Source organism: Melospiza georgiana, chromosome 17 (assembly GCF_028018845.1).
Source record: "Melospiza georgiana isolate bMelGeo1 chromosome 17, bMelGeo1.pri, whole genome shotgun sequence".
Classification (NCBI taxonomy): Eukaryota; Metazoa; Chordata; class Aves; order Passeriformes; family Passerellidae; genus Melospiza; species Melospiza georgiana.
In genome coordinates this window covers 6,798,056-6,814,572 of record NC_080446.1, presented here as the reverse complement: position 1 = coordinate 6,814,572, position 16,517 = coordinate 6,798,056, and the positions used below count along the sequence as shown (strand labels likewise).

The following is a 16,517-nucleotide window of genomic DNA, read 5'->3' as shown; positions in this document are numbered from 1 at the left end:
CTGCAGCCCCAGTGGCTGAGAGCTGGGTGAGAGAGGCAGAAGGCAGATGCAGAATTGTTCATTCTCTGCAGTGATCTGCAGAAGGAGCAGGCTGCTGACTCCTGAGGAGCAAAACCTCTATACCCTCTCAGGTCCTCACTGTGATTCCCTCATCTTTGCAGAGACTTGCATTTGCTTTTTGATCATTTGCTCTGGTTTTCACTGTTCAGCAATGTCTGTTCGGAGGGAATCTGGCAAGACAGAGCAGGACAAAGGGCAGGAGTCTCGTGTCTTGAAGCAGACACTGGAACACATGTTCTGCCTGCGAGGCTGAGTTCAGTTTTCATTTGAGTCCTTGGGCTCCAAGACTTGGGGCACTGTCACCTGTAAGGGATTTAAATGCTGACCTCCTCAGCTGCTGGATGTTGTGCCACAAAAGGTGCCCGTGTTTGGTGTTACAGCTGGAGGTGGTGCTGGATGTTGTGCCACAAAAGGTGCCCGTGTTTGGTGTTACAGCTGGAGGTGGTGCTGGATGTTGTGCCACAAAAGGTGCCCGTGTTTGGTGTTACAGCTGGAGGTGGTGTCACCCTCGGCGCACCTGGAAGGAGAGGTTTGAAGCTCGGGGCCGGCTTTAGGAATGCAGTGCCCAAGCACGGGCGATCGGGGCTGTTTTGGCAGGGTCGGTGCCCTCGCAGGAGGAGCAGGATGGGTCTGGTCCCGGGGCCCGGGGCAGAACCGAGCGATGCTTCCCACAGCGCCGGTTTCAGTGCCCGGAACCGGAGCCAGGAGCGGCCCCTCGGGGCTGCCTTTGACGGGGCGAACTCCCCGCGGGAGGCAGCTGCTCTTACTGGGAAGTTCTTTGGCGCTTCCAGCCGGGCAACAGAACGTTCGCAGGGGAATTTCCCTGCCTTTCCCCTTGCCAGAAAACGAGTTCTCACCAACCCCCTGTAAAACTTAGAGAGGTTTGAAAAACTGTGCCAGTGCCACTCTCCTCCTTCCTCCACACAGGTACACGAACTTTATTGCTCTGAAAGCCTCACTTTCAGAGGCAAGAGCAGAAACGAGAGCGAAAGCGGCGCTCGGGTGAGGGAGGGAACCGGGACGGGAAGGCGGAGCCGGTACCGGCCGCGGGGAACCGGGAAGGGCTCGGGGCCGGGACGGACCGGGGGGGGAGCGGGATGGAGCGGCGCTGTCACCTCCCCTTGCCCAAGAGGGGTCTTTCCCAGGGGCCGGTCTATAAAGGCGCTGCCGGCCGCGGGGAGCGGCGCGGAGCGGAGGGGCGAGGCGGAGTTGCGGTAAGCGGAGCCGGTCCCCAGGGATGGGACGGGATGGGATGGGATTGGGGAGGAAAGGGAGACCTAGGCTGCTTGCCCACCAGCTGTTGCTCCCTCTCGGTGCGGTGGGCTGGGGGTGGTTTCCGTCCCACTCTGCGTGGGTGCGGGGGTGCCCAGAGCCTCTGGCCCGCAGCCGCTATAAGGCTCTGCCCCCTCCCTGCGCTGGGGAGAGCCGGCAGCTCCCTCCGAGGAAGGGCTGACTGGGAAGAGAGCAGGCGAGGAAACCCATTCTTTCCCAACAGCCCTTCCCTATCAGCCTTTACCTACCGGCCCTTCCCCATCTCCCTCTGTTTTTACGCTGGCCGGTCGGATTGAGCCTGCCGCCACAGAGAGCAGCTTCGGCGCAGGCAGCAGCAGCCTCTGAGAACCCTCTCTGTCCCTCCAGGTTTGTGATCCCGGCGCTCGGAAGCCCTCGGTGCGATGCCATCCTGCCATGTGCCCAGTTTGAGGCATCTGTCCAAGGTAAGGGATCTTCTGCTTGTCAGGTTGGGCACGTGGGCTTTGGAAAGGAAAGGGAGGGTCAACAAGCTCTGGCATTCAGTTCTATCCTGAGCATCTGCGTTTCCGAAAGGTGTTAAAGGTCCTAGGGAGCATGCTTTGTATCTGCTAATCTGGAAAACATCCCTTCTTCTTCTTGGGTTGCAAAGGTGTCTCTTACTGCAATGGTGGGGAACTGACCGGGGTGAAAGAGAGGAATGTGCTGGAGCTGCTCCAAGTTCTGAGCGAGGGAAATTGGGCTCTGAATGCATCACAAATGGGTTTGGGAAGGATGCTCTGTCACCTGGCATGGCAAAGGAGGGCAGCGCCTGGTGCTTGGGCTGGGAACGGCATAGGGAGGGAGAACAATTCCTTGTCTCTACAACAATAACAAGTTCCGTAACAGCAGCAGCCGCGTTTGCTGCTCCCGCCTCTGCCCGAGGATGAGCTCAGGGCTCTTTGCGCTGTCTTTGCCGTAGTGGATGCTCCCCCCTCTCCTCCTTTTGCTGGCTGAGCTCGCCTGCGATGCACAGCCCACGTACCAGTGGAAGGATGCTGCGACGGGCGAGAGGATCACTTGCCAGCAGTGCCCGCCGGGGACCTTCGTGGCTCAGCACTGCTCCAGGGACAGAGCCACGCTGTGCCAGCCCTGCCCGGATTTGCACTACACTCAGTACTGGAACTACCTGGAGAAGTGCCGCTACTGCAACGTGATCTGCGGGGAGAAGCAGGTGGAGGTGCAGCAGTGCAACGCCACGCACAACCGCGCCTGCCAGTGCCAGCAGGGCTACTACTCCAACATGGAGCTGTGCATCCGCCACTCCGAGTGCCCGCCCGGCACCGGGGCTCTGAGGCCGGGTAAGTAACGCGAGCGCTGCTCATCCTCACACGGCGCCTGTCACGCCCCAAAATCTCCGCGGGAGATAAAAATCAAGGATAAATACGGCAGCCAAACGCAGCAGCCAAATGCAGCAGCCAGTGCTTGCCCATAGCCTGACCGGCTCCCTTTTAGCTCTGCTGCTGGCACAGTGCCATCCCTGCCAGCTGTTCCTGCTTCTTTTCCATGGAGGAATTTGGTTGGGTTTTTCCGCAGCTATCAATTTGAGATCTTTTGAAATCCCCAGCAGCGCACTCCGACGGGATGTGTCAGTCCCAGCTCCCGGCCTCACCTGCCGCAGCAGGCAGAGCCAGGCTGTGACTTGGCCATCCCTGGAGCAGCCCCTGGCCCTGTGCCACAGGCAGGGGGAACGGTCCAAGCTGCTCCCGAGCATTCATCAGCTCCCTGCTCCTTGCACAGACAGCCCGGGAGCTGGGAATGCTGATTATCTGGGCTGAAGAAGGTGGCTGATGATGTAAGATCAGGGCTGAGGAATGTGTGTAGCTCTGGGGCTGGTTTTGTGGTTTTTCAATGAGCACTTTGGAGAGGCTGTGTTGAAGACACACAGTGGACACACAGCCAGGTCACAAATCCACAAAACCAGCTTTGTTTTGACTCCTGAGTCTGAGACTCCATCTCCTTGTGTGATCTAAGTCCCAAGGTATTTTAGGGGATTTATTCTACTGTTGTTTCCCCTGTACAGATTTCTCTGGTCCTTTAATGGCTCCAAATGTGTGTAAACTCACCAGTGAGGACCAGGCTCTGCCTGGAAACCACAGCAGGGGATGGCAAACCAGGGTGGGCAGCACCAGCAAACCCAGCAGCATCTTGCTGCACATTTTGAAGTAGGGAGGCTTTTGAAGCATGGACTCTTTTGAAGTCCTTCCATGTGTGGCATGGAAGAGCTCCAGGCTCACCAGCCACAGGGAAAATATCTGTTGCCTTCAGCTGATGTTTATGATTGAGATTTGGGGTCTAATTTTCTATAGGACATGAAAAAATGCAGTAATACAGCAAAGGGGGAAGATCTCCAGGCATTACAGAGAAGCACTTTGAAATCAAACATGAAAGTTGTCTGGAGGCTTGGCTTTAGGACTAAGGAGCCATGCAAGCAAGCTGGGTATTTGAAGAGAAGCTGGTTTTTTTTATTATTATTATTTTTTATTTTTTGCAAATGGCTTCTTGTGTGGGTAGGATTGCCCCCCCAGCCCAGCTGCCTGAACACCACAGCAAGGACTGAATGTCCAGTGTGGGGGGCAGAGCCCTGGCCCTGCCAGTGCTGGTACTGGGTGGGGAAGGTGCCCTGGGGGCTGTAGGCAGAGTTTGCTGCTGTTTGGGTTGCATGAGGGCTTTGATCCTTGTGCAATCCCCCTGGGCAACCAAACTTCTTTGGGATTTCCCATTTGTAAATAGTGGCTCAGATGCTGGGGGTTTTGGCGGAGCCTTTTGGATGGTCTGGGTTGGAAGGGACCTGAAAGGCGGGAAAGCCTAAAGGCGGTGGCAACAGCATAGAAACTGCTTGTAACTTGATTTGTGAAAGGAGTGGGAAATCTCCTGCCCCAGAGCCCTTCCCTCTGCTCCCAGGGAGCGGGAATGCTCTCGGTGCAGCCCTGTCCCTGTGGCACCAGCCCTGTGACACAGTGACACACGGGAGGTGCTGGCCCGGAGCCAGGGCAGCAGTGACAGCGTGGCCAAGGCCAGCTCAGCTCTCACCTCCACTCAGACTTTTACTTTCACTTACTCTGGGAAGGGCTCTGGGAGCCAGGGCTGGTCTGGCAGCTCAGCACCAGCCTGGCTGCTGGCTCCTGCCTGGGACGTGGACCTTTCGTAGTGAGATGTCCTCTTGTTGTCCTCTCATGTCTGCGGGCTGCTGACAATTCATCAGCACTGCTGTTTGCCCTGTGTGAGGACACACAGTTCCCAGGGGAAATGCTGGCAGTGATCATTTGCAAAACATCACCCTCATGCTCAGATGGTGTCTGGTATCATCCCCAGCTGCTCCTCTGCTCCTCTGCCAGCCTGTCACCTGACAGTCCCCTTGTGTCCCCATGCACAGGTACCCCCTTTGAGGACACCCAGTGCCATGACTGCCCCCATGGCTTCTTCTCCTCCAACTCCAGCACCAACCCATGCCAGCCACACCAGAACTGTGAGCAGCAGGGGAAGGTGACCAACGTGAAGGGCAACAGGTACCATAACACCCTGTGCACATCCTGCAGACCTGGGGGAGGCAACAGCACACAGGGAGCAGGTGAGCCACAGGCACAGTGCCAGGACTGATGCTGCCAGGGTGAGAGCAAACTTCCTCATGACTTTCTCCTAGTTAGATGCAAATGAGGTGAAATGGCTTGTAAAAGCATGGAGTGATCCATAATTAGTAATACTTATGGATGAAATAATCTGTCTTCCTTCATCTCCTTCCAGTGTCAGTCCCATAGAGCAAGGACAGGGTGCTGGGCTTAAGCAACAGTCACTGCACAGTGAGAACAAAGAGCTGACTGTGAAATCCTGCTGGATGTTACCAGGGACAACTGGGAGTGCTGGAACAGGGGATTTTGGCAGCTGAGGCACAGCTTGGCACAGATCCTGCACTCCCTTTCCCTGGCTGCACCTGTTTCCTGGAAACTTTTATGGCAGCCTGGTCTTGTGCAGGTTGAGTGGAGCAGAGCCCAAGGTTCATTGGAGCTGGTGTGGGGTGGATTTTAACCCGTCAGGTGTAAAAGTGGAAACGTGGTGTCAGTCATAAAGCCATAGAAGAGCCCAGGTGGGAGGGACTTGGAAAATTTATCTGGTCCAACCTTTAACGGGAAAGTGAGCCTGGATGAGATTATCCATTGCCATGTCCTGAAAATCTGAAAAGCAATGGGGACCTCATCACATCCAGGGGAGGTTTTTCTGGAGTGAAAAAATGTCATTCTTTCATCAGGATGAAGCTTGGTAGAAAAGCTTTAATGAAACCCACCCACAGGGTGGTCAGGCACTGGAACAGGTTCCCCAGGGAAGTGGTCATGGCCAAAGCTGTCAGGGGTGTTGTAGGGGTTTTGGGTGGTCTGTGCAGAGCCAGGACTTGGACTCAATGAACCTTGTGGGTCCCTTCCAGCTCAGGACATCCTGTGCCTCTAAAGGATTTTCCTGTGTGGTGAGGGAACATGGAGGCTTCTCCCCGCCCCAGGCAGCTCTCACTTTTCCACACTCTCCTGGCACCACCAGCACGGAGATTTCTCCTTACAAAGCCTGACTCACACCATGAGCTCCCTGCCAGGAGTGTGATCCTGACACAGAGACTGGAAATCTCCGTCAGCAGTGGGATGCAGTCCCGGGGTGGGCATGGCCGGGTCAGAGCAGGGTCAGCAGCACGTGCGTCAGGCACCGGCCCCCGCAGCCGCACCAGCCCTTGCAGATATTTATAGAGGGAGGAGGCCCCAGCAATGGGAGCTGGAGGCTTTTTTAATTCCAGTTTGTTATGATTCCTTCAGGAGGCACACAGGGATCTGCTCATCATCAAGCCGAGCCTGCCGGAGAGGCAGAGCCAGAGCAGTGGAGCTCAACCCACCCCACTAAAACCAGTGAAACCATTCCCAGTCTGCAGTGGCATGAAACTGGGCTAATCTCTCCCTGATTGAGTAATCCTTTGGCCTTGACCTCTTGAAAATTCTTTTTGTTTTCATTCCTGATGCTGGATGCACTCCAGCAGCTTCCAGCAGCCAGGGCCGGATCTGTCCCATCCCAGTGCCCTGATTGGGGCTGTGCTTAGGGCTGGTCCTGTGACAAATCTGTTACAAAGGGTTACAAGTCTGCAGGGGAAAAGAGAAACTATCAGGAAAAAGAATGTGTAAATACTCACTGCAATTGCATCAGATTTGTCTGGGCTTTTCCTCTATTCCCTGATGGGGAGGAGCATGGAATAGGTACATTGACTTTCTACAGAACTTGTACACTTTGTTTTCCAACTGCCCCGTGTAGGTTGCATCACTGATAGGAGTTCAACCTTCCACTAGACCAGGTTGTTCCAATACCCATCCAACCTGGCCTTTAACACTTCCAGGCCTGGGGCACTCACCAGCCCTGTGGGCAGATGTCCCCCAGAGAGCCTTGGCAGGGCTGTGCCCTGCTGTCCCGTGTCCCTTTAACCCCGGGCTGTTTTCCCCCACCAGCCGCAGATGACGACGACTGCGACCAGGCCATGATAGACTTTGTGGTGTACCAGAACATCCCCGTCAAGAAGCTGAAGCGCCTGCAGCAGATCCTGGAGCGCTCCCCAAAGAAGCAGGCAGGATGGACCAGGGCAGCCATCCAGGAGAAAATCCGGGCTTTCCTCACCCACAAGAAGGAGGAGGACTCTGAAGTCACCAAGGAGCTGCTGGACGCGCTGCGCATGGTCAAGCTCCACTCCATCGAGGAGAAAGTCCGTGAGCGCTTCCTGCGGCGCTGAGAGCAGGGACTGGACTTTTTGGGTGCTCTTTGTTTTGGTTTTTATCTTCTGAGGCTTCGTTAATTTATTCATCTTTCCAAACATAACTTGAAAAGCAGCATGAGAGATGAGTGATGGAGTGGCATCGTGCTGTGGCAGCTGTGTCACTGCTGATGGATGGGATGGGATGGGGTGGGATGGGATGGGATGGGATGGGATGGGATGGGATGGGATGAAATAGGATGGGATGGGATAGGATGGGATGGGATGGAATGTGTGAGCAGCAGCACCCCCTTGGCCAGCTGCTGGGGCAGCTCCTAGGAGCTCAGCAGGTGTTGGCCACGGATTTTCCAGCCCTCAGCAAGAGTCAATATTTTATCATGAGTAAAACTTGCATCCAAGGTCATTATTTCTGGGGAAGAACAAGGTTCCCTTTGTAGAAAATGGTTTGGCTTTGTTTTAAACTGTGTAAGTTTGGGCTTGTTGGGAGTTTTAGTCATTTAACAGTATTTCCCATGGAGGATTTGCTTGTGATTTTTATAATGCTTTTGTTTGAGAAGAGAGTTTGCTGCTGAGGCACAGGAAGGGGGAGGATGCCCCAAACTCAGTGGTACAGCTAGTTTGAAATTTATTTCTTAACTACCTGTTTTTATACCATGTATGAAAGATGTTTTCTAAAGAAAGAAACCAAAGAAGTTATTTTATCATACACCTCTCTGTCCCCCAAGTCCTTTCCTAAGTCTCACCTGGAGGTGGTGCTGGGAGACCCAGACCATCATATCTGACCCTGGATATTGTCTGTTATCCCCACATGTTGGCATCTCTGCCCATGGCAGGGCATTGGAACAAGGTGATCTTGGAGATCCCTTCCAACCCAAACCATTCTGGGATTCTGTGATCACACAGCCCCAGCCCTGAGCCACGGTGAGGCTGTGTGCCAGCAGGATGCAGAGAGTTTGCACTGGGATTTGTGGCCAGGGTGACTCACAGCCCAGCTATGTCCCCCTGAGCCCCAGCTCTGTCCCCAAACCTGGCTGTGTGCTCAGTGAGCTGGGCTTGGGACAGTTCTGCTGACTGCAGGAGGTTTTTATAAACAGATGTTGCTTAGGGAAGTCAACAAGACTGACCCCCTCCGGCATTTTCCAGCCTGTAGCAATGATGACGCAGAGCTACATTTTATGCTGTGAATGAGTTTGACTTTTTACAGCTCTTTTCCTGTGGAGGAGATGCCAGGAATAGTTTGTGGTTCAGAAGATGATGTTTTCCCCCAGTTTAAAGCTCTCTGAAGCGAGTGCTACCTGGAAATGCTCCCGCACTTCCTCTGTGCCAGGAAGCTGAGGGGGAAGAAGGGAATTTTACCCTCCCCTCACTGCCCACAGACACATCCCGGGCTTTTCCTGCTGCAGTGACAAGTTAATCCACGGCAGTCTGGATGACAGGGGATGATCTCAAGGAGCAGTGCTTGCCTCTTCACTGCTCCTGAGCTTGGGAGTCCCTGGATGTGTGCTCACACCTGCCTGGCACCACAGGCTTGAACTGAGGATCCCAGGCTTGAACTGGGATCCCAAACTTGCAATGTCTCACCCCATTTTTGGGCTCTGAGGATGAAGCAGCTCAGTGACCCTGGCATTGTCCTGGGTTGGTTCAGCCAGGGAAGAAGAGAAGCAAATGGCTGAAAAGCAGCTGAGGGGAGCCCTCACCCCTCTGTATTGAGCCTGGTCTGACCCTGGGAATCCCCTCAGTCCTGGCAATCTCCTTGAAGCTTCACCAAGCCTGGCCTTGAAATCCTGCTAAGGAGCTTCACAGGGGACCAGAACTCCCCTTCCCAATGCTCAGTTTTTACCATTTCTGATTTCTGCCCTATCCCAGTGGGATGCAGCTCAGTGTCTGAGCATCACTTTCTCCGAGTCCCTTGGCAGGAGCCAAGTGTCTCTGCAGGGTCTGAGAGCAGCTGGGGCAGGACATGAGGAGGGTTTCCACCAGAGCACAGTGAGAACTGGAGCTCAGCTGCAGCACTTTGCTCCAAGGCAGAGTGCAAGGCAGGACAGCCAGTGCTGATGGGTTGAAGGGTGGATTAGCCGGAGCCTCTGGCGTTGGCTGCAGCTCCTTGAGGGATTCCCAGCCTGCTGCATTGCAGTTATCCTGACTCAGCACAAAGCATTTGGAGCCCTTGGTCTCAAGGGGAACAGGAATGGAGAGCTGTGAGTGCAGGAACTGCGTCCCACACTGAATGAGGGTCCACCATGTCCAGCCCTCCTTAGGGCACCACGTCTGGCTCCCTTGTGCCTTGGCAGGCTGCAGTGGGGACCACAGAGCTCAGCTCAGTGAAGCAGGAGAGGGGGATTAAATACTGAGATGGCCCAGCCTGTGTGAGAGAGCTCTGCACCCACTGCCAGCTTCCCCTGCCACCAGCCACTGCAGCACTGAGGAGCTGGCAGGGGACGATGCCCTGTGCCACCAGCTCAGTGCCACGAGCCTGATTGCTCTGCCAGGGTATCTCCTGAGCACCCACACGTTGTTATCATGTTCTGTTCTGGGGATTTGGAGCCTCTCCTCAGTCTCCTCCCAACCCTGTTCCCCTCATTGCCAAGTTAGCTGGAATTTCTGCACAGGGAATTTTCTTCTCACGTGGGCTCGTAGGCAGGGTGACTGAGGAAGATCTTTCTGATAAATATTAACCTTTATAAGTGTGGCCAAACAGCCTGGCATGTGAGTCCTGCTGGGCTTCCAGGAACTGGGCTTTGCTGGAAAAGCCAGGATGGGCACTGCAGAGAGAGCACTCTCAAACCACCTGTGGCTTCATCACAAGGTATTTCACCTTTTCAGCTAATTAACATTAAGAGGATGAAAATCCCTTTTGGTTTCCCCTGAAGTTTCCAAAGCCCAGAGAGAGAAGAGGAAGAGTTGGCAGCGTGAGCTTCTTCCTGATGATTTGAAAGACTCTTTCCTCATAAACTGTGGCAGAGGAGAGCACACAGTAAGATCTAAAAGTAGATGCAGTGATATCCCAGGATGACTCAGATATTTAGTACACAGAAGATAATTTTCCAAATGCTACAAGCACTATATAAAAAGCCAAGCCCGTGCTGCTCTCCACGTCAGGATTCCCCCTGCTGTTAGATGCTTAAACCCAGATAAAATCCCACAAAACCACTGGCTGGTTTAAAGTGCTGAGGTGGGTTAGGTCAGTGCCATGGGCTCCTTGGCCACCTGTAACCACAGCCAGGTGTGGCAATGACTCAGGCTGGTGGTGGTGATGCCTCAAACCCTGCAGGATTGGCAGCAGGAGCTGACATGCTCCCAACCTGCTCGCTGCAGGAGCAGCTGGGACACGTCTCTCCTCATCCCAGGAGAGCTGGCCCAGCTGTAAATCTTGGAATGAGGTCAGGGAATTACTAACGTGAATGGAAGGAGTCAGAGGGAGTTTTTCTAGTGAGGTCACATAGCTGGCTCATGCCAGGGGTGGAGAGCCAGGACTGATAGAGGAAACAAAGTGGGGGAATTTCTGAGGTGTGCAGAGAGCTGTAAGGGGATGAAACCAGGGCAAGTGCACAATTCATCTTGTTGAAACAGCCTGCAGCCCTCCTGGCCTGAGGCTGCCAACTTGTCACGCACAAGGCAGGTAAATTCAATCTTCTGCCTGCAGATTTTGCCACCCTCCCGTGTTGCTCAGCAGCTGACAATGGGCTGACCCCTCCAGGTTCTGTGGGAGAGTGCTCAGGGAGTGCTAATGCACACCAAACTTTTTTGCATTCTCCCATCATTATTCCAGAGGTGACAATTTTATCATATTTTGAAGCACACTTCTGTTTTCCTACTGATGGTAATATTTTCCTTTCTGGCTGTAAATCTGTGTGATGTGCCCAGCCTGTCCCTGCTGGGACTCATCCCTCACAGCAGTCACCCAACAGTGGGACCAAATTTCCTGGTGCCAGGGCCAGAGGGGGACAGTGCCAGCCCTGTTGGAGAAGCAGAGGTGAGCCTGAGGAAGTCAATCCTGCCCTAGAGCAGGAGCAGAGGGGGCTGAGATGTGCAGGGCAGAGAACAGGGATGTTGGGACATCTTTTCCCACAGGGTCTCACCTGATTCCCTGCCCTCATTTCTACCCCTCCTCAATTTATAATTTTTATTCCTTTCTGTGTTCAAGGAGCTTCCTAAGAATGGAAAGTCTACAAAAGCAAGCAAGAGAAGGCACAGCAGGTGACCTGTCCCAGATGGAGCCAGGGGGACACAGGGGAACTGAGGAGCCCCAGGATGAGTTGGTGTCACTTTGGCCAGGTGAGGAGATGGGTCAGGTGCTCTTGGGCTGAGTGGCACTCACACCATGGATCTGCATCCAGAGCTGGGTGAAACTCTGCCTGCTGAGCACATACCATGTATTTTTTAATGGAAAGAGAATTTTTGCCTCACATTGAGCAAAACTAGAATCTGACTGATAAACCCTCCCAATGAAACTATGAAAACCTCCATGAAAAACATCAATAAAAAGAAACAGTTTGGTTTGTCAGTATAGTCCTATTAAAGAAGCTCAAACGCATTTTGGTGGCCTGATGACCTTACAAGTGTTGCTGGAGGGTCACCAGTTCAGAGCTGTGTCTGGCCTTGGGGTGCAGGAGGGGCTGGGGGGTGACTCCCCACCCTCACCTCACTGTCCAGCTGCCTGTGTTGGTCCCCAAAGGGCCTTTTTGTCCCCTTTGCAAAATAGCAGAGTTGGAACTGTGGTTAAGTCCAGATTTATGGTTCTCTCCCTGACTCAGGACCCGTTCCCAGACTCAGGATCCAGTCCCTGACTCTGCTGGTGGCGGAGAAAATCCTGTTAAATCCAGGTAATGGCACCAAACCCCTCTGGGACAGCTGGAAACCAGCACTGGCAATGGCAACCATGGAAATTGTGGCCAGGGAGGGTGGGGAGGGTGATCCTGGGGTGGAAATTCAGTTGCTGTCTGTTTTTAGGAGGAGAACGAGAGTGGGAGATGGTTTGGGGTCTGCTGAGGAGAAAGTTGAAATCTCTTAGACAGGTTACAGCAATGCTGGCAAAGCAGTCCCTGGGTGGGGATTTATATGGAATTAATAGGATTTTGATGATGCTTGCAAAGTTTCTTGAGGCTTAGATGCAAAACCAGATTAAAGATGAACAACTGGCATTGTGAGCTTCACAAACCTGTAATTGAGTACAACTCAAATAGAAGTTACTGTTCAGACCTAACCTAACAGTCCCTTCCAGCTCAAACTGTTCTGTGATTCTATGAAAGGGGATGATCTTCCCAGCTTCCACAATACCAAAGGTGTTGAGATGTCTTTGGAGTAATCACCTTCTAAAAAAAGCAAATTATTGCCACCTACTGCTGAGTAAGCTGAGAACAGATGACAGTACCTTTTATCACCATCCCCCAGAGTAAATTTGATTATTCAAGAATAATTAGTGCTCAACAGGCTTGTTCATACAATCCTGTAGTGCTGAATCAACCATTTCAAAGGCAGCTGAAGAAGTACTAACATGTAATTGTCTTTTTTAAGAAAAACTTGGACTTGGTTTCTTGTGGTAGTTACAGGGCACTGTGGTAGTACAGAGGTAGTTACAGAGCACAATGCTGGAGTTTTCACTTCTTCCTAGAGTTTGCTTCCAAGCAAGTGTTGGGACACCACTTGCCCTTCATGGGACAGCTTGGTTTTGCCCTGGGAGGTTTAAAGGGTCACTTACAGGGGCAGCACTGGCCTTTGCTCTCTGGTGACCAGTGACAGGAGCTGAGGGAATGGCTGGAGCTGTGTCAAGGGAGGTTTAGGCTGGATTTTAGGAAAAGATCTTTCTCCCAGAGGGTGGTTGGGCATTAGAACTGGCTCCCCAGGCAGTGGTCACAGCCCAAAGCCTGAACCAGAGCTCAAAGACCATTTGGACAATGCTCTCAGGGTGGGATTTTGGTATGTCCTGTGTGAGGCCAGGAGTTGGACCGATGACCCTTGTGGGTCCCTCCCAACCCAGGATGTTCTGTGATTCTGTTTGGTCAGACATTGCTTGGCTCCCCTGACCTTGCTCTACCTGGGCTCTAGTGATCAGGTCTGGGCACTGCCTCCTCTTAGCTCAATAAAATTTGAATTTATTAATAAAGGTGCCCTTTAACTTAAGGGTTTTCTCAGTAACAAAGCCATGGCTACAACTACAATACCCATGCACAACACTCTCCCTGTCTAGAACCAAGAGCCTTTGACGTGTTATTGTCTGAGTCAACAGGAGTCTTCCCTCAGCAACTCTTCGTTTACTTTGAAAACAATTATAATTGCACAATGTTTAGGGAAAAAGGGCAGAAAACCCTCTGTGTCCAAGTGACTAAGCAGCATTGGGGATCCCAGACCTCACAGTGCCATGTGGGGGTGGGGAGAATTGAGGTCACTGTGCTTTGTCATTGTTCACCCAAGCATCATCCTGGGCCACCCAGTGCCCCAGGATCCTGTGCTTGGCCTGAGGATGAAAGAGCTCCAGCAGTGTGGTGACTTAGCTGTAACATGGGAGACTTGATGATTTTCCTATGGAAACACAAGCAATGGCAACTTCCCAGCTCTGGCTGCGAGGACACGAGCTCAGCAGGGATGTGTGTGGGGTGGTCAGTGCTGCTGAGCCTCAGGCATGTGGATTTCAGGCTGGTTTTGAATGGGAAGTACAAGGCACCAGAAAAGGAGTCCAGATTGGCTTCAGGGACTTGATCCAATGTGCTTGCTCAGCTTTGGTCAAATCACACAGATTACTTACTGCTGATTTCTATTGCTGTCTCGCCACTTCCTTCTGTGATACTGCAGCCTGGCAGGTGATTTATTGAACTTCTTTTGATCTTCCCAGAAGCTGAGAGCCCTTTAGCTGGGAAACTTGGGAGATAAGAATAGGAGTGTACATTTCCCACCTCATGACTCTGAACCTGAAAGGAAAAATCACCTCTGAGAATATCAACCCCAAGTTCTCCTTTCACACAGTTTCACCTGTTGTGTGCTGTCATGTCATGGAGGAACAGCCTTGCCTGTGATTCAGCACCTCTTGTCTGCAGAGATCCCCTGCCCTTTGACACATCACAAGTACTCACAGGGTTGTGGTGTGGGCTATCCCATAATCCTGCCTCTGCTCACGGCATGGAAATGAGCTGTCAAAATTTCCATCATGCTGAGGGTGTGGGGACAGCCCTGGGAAAGCTTAATTCTTGCCATGTGGCATTGGTTGGTTTTGGGGTTTGTCCTTTCCAGGAGGCTACAGCTGCCTTTGCCCCCACTGTTGTCTCTGCAGGGCAAAGCCCTGCTGGTGGTGAGGACTGGGGGTTTCATGCGTAATGCCAATATCTTGGTTAAAAATCAGTCTTGTTTTTGTCAGAGGAGAAAAATCTTTCAACAGGGCAGGACACACCTCAGTATGCCCCAGGTCCTCTTGTTCCCCTGGCAGAAGAGCCCATCTGAAAGCCCTTGGTCACCAAACCCAGCAAAAGCCCAGCATGGAGCTGAACTCGATGATCCCTGTTGGCCTCTCCCAACTCAGGACATTTAATGGTTCTCTGAAACACTGAGCTGCCCATACATTCCTCTGCCTGTTACTGTTACAGGCAGTGAGGAGGTGCTGTGCCTTACACCAGCTTCTGGGAACAGCAAATTGCTTATTCCTCCTTATGACTGCCTTATAGAATGGTTTTATTCTTTGTAGGAGTCTGACTCAAGAAGGAAAAAAATTCTAATGAAAATCTCTAATTAAATAGTATCAGGTTCTCTGACCTCTGAGAACTGGCAGAGGAGTTCCTGGCTATGAACTGAACAGCAATGCAACAGAAACTACTCCAGAGGTTCCTGTTTCAGGAAAACACTTAAGAAAACACTTAATTTTCAAGTCAATTTAGTTTGCCCTCAGAGTAGTGCTACTGGTATGTGCTGAATACAGATGGCTTAAGGCTGCATAGTTCCTCCAAATGTTTAGCATGAAATGCGTTCAGCTGAAGGATATATTCTGCAAATGATGAAGAATCACAAAATCCCAGAATTCCAGCTTGGGAGTGACCTCAAGGATCATCCAATCCAACCTTTCTTGGCAAAAGCATAGCCTACACAAGGTGGGCCAAGCACAAAAAGAAGTTACTAGTCATGAATTAGCAGTGTTAGTGAGAATAATACATATTGGTGCAGAAGGGCTTTGTTTCAAGAAAAGGATCCTGTGTGTTCTGAAGTGAATGTATCCACTGCCTCATCCTCACAGCTACCTTGGGTAACACGTGGGAAAGGTGGGACTGCACAGACAGCCTCAAGAGAGATGTGAGGAATGTGATACTCAAGAGGACTCTCATGACAACACAGGAATTTTGAAACTTCATTTGGCATCAGCAGCTTTAAGGAAGAAGCGCACCCAAGAAGGAATGAGGATTCCTGCCCCCTGATTTTGTGTTAAAAAAAAAAAAAAAAGTCAGGCAGAATTCCAGCACTGTGTAGCTGGAACTGCGAATGTTCCTCCTCTCCTTTCTTCCAGCTGATGAGCATCTCATTTATGGAAAACCTTTAGGTAATTTTTTCCCCCAGTGCTAGTGCACACTGTGCTATCCATGTCTTCTGCACCTGATGTGTGTCATTTTCCATGAGGTCTGATTATTTTTAGTAGTAGTTTGTTGCTTTACCAGGAATTTTAGGCATCACTCCCTTCTGATGTAATGGATGAACGCTTGTGATCGGAAGTAATTTGTGCAGATGAAGTGATTTGAGAGCAGACACTGCTGAGAGCTGGGACTAGGTCATCATGAAGGCAGTCTGGGAATAAAAAAGCTTCAGTGTGTGTAAAGAAGTGAATGGAAAGCCCCCAGGAGTTGTCATGGAAGCTGGTTTTACCAGACGAGCAGAGAAACAACTCCCTTAGGGATTGCAGAAGCACAAAGAACAAAACTCAAGGATAAAGTTTCAGGAAATGCCCAAGGTCAAGTAAACAACAACGTGTTATCCACCAGGAATGTTTCACATAGGATTTCCAGGTGCTATAAAATTCCAGTGTAAAAAGCACCTGCTCCAGTTTTTTAGCATCCATTGTAAGAACTCAGAAGAGGGGAAAGGCTCTTGGCACCTCACCACTCCCCCTGATCTCTCAGGAGAGAAATTAGAGTAGAAAACTGCCAGGAAGGAATTGTGAGAGGTCACCCAGCCTAGAACCTGTCTGCATGGCAGGGGAAATTCAGCCTGTTTTCATTAATTGTTCAAATTGGTCTTGGGAAAGCTACAGACAAATACTCAGGAGTCTGAAAACAGCCCCAAAGGTGAAGGCAAACTGAGCCTGTGGTGCTGCTTTGGGCAAAAGCTGAGGAGCAGCAGCAGAGCTGGACATGGGAGGCAGGATTCACTGTCCTTGATGTGTGGACACTGCTGGTTGTGTGCCAGGAATTACCACCCACATTAATCAGATTTTTTTTTTATTTAAAAGGATATTTGTCAAGTGCAG

General features: G+C 51.7%; 1 protein-coding gene across 1 annotated transcript; it reads left to right on the top strand.

The window, feature by feature from the left end:
• The first annotated feature begins 1,730 nt into the window (after positions 1-1,730).
• TNFRSF6B (TNF receptor superfamily member 6b) lies at positions 1,731-7,212 on the top strand. The gene is made up of 4 exons (XM_058036397.1): positions 1,731-1,775; positions 2,270-2,648; positions 4,724-4,918; positions 6,822-7,212. Exons 1-4 carry the CDS (start codon positions 1,734-1,736, stop codon positions 7,097-7,099), a joined length of 894 nt encoding a protein of 297 aa, XP_057892380.1. The 5' UTR covers positions 1,731-1,733; the 3' UTR covers positions 7,100-7,212.
• The last annotated feature ends 9,305 nt before the right edge of the window (positions 7,213-16,517 follow it).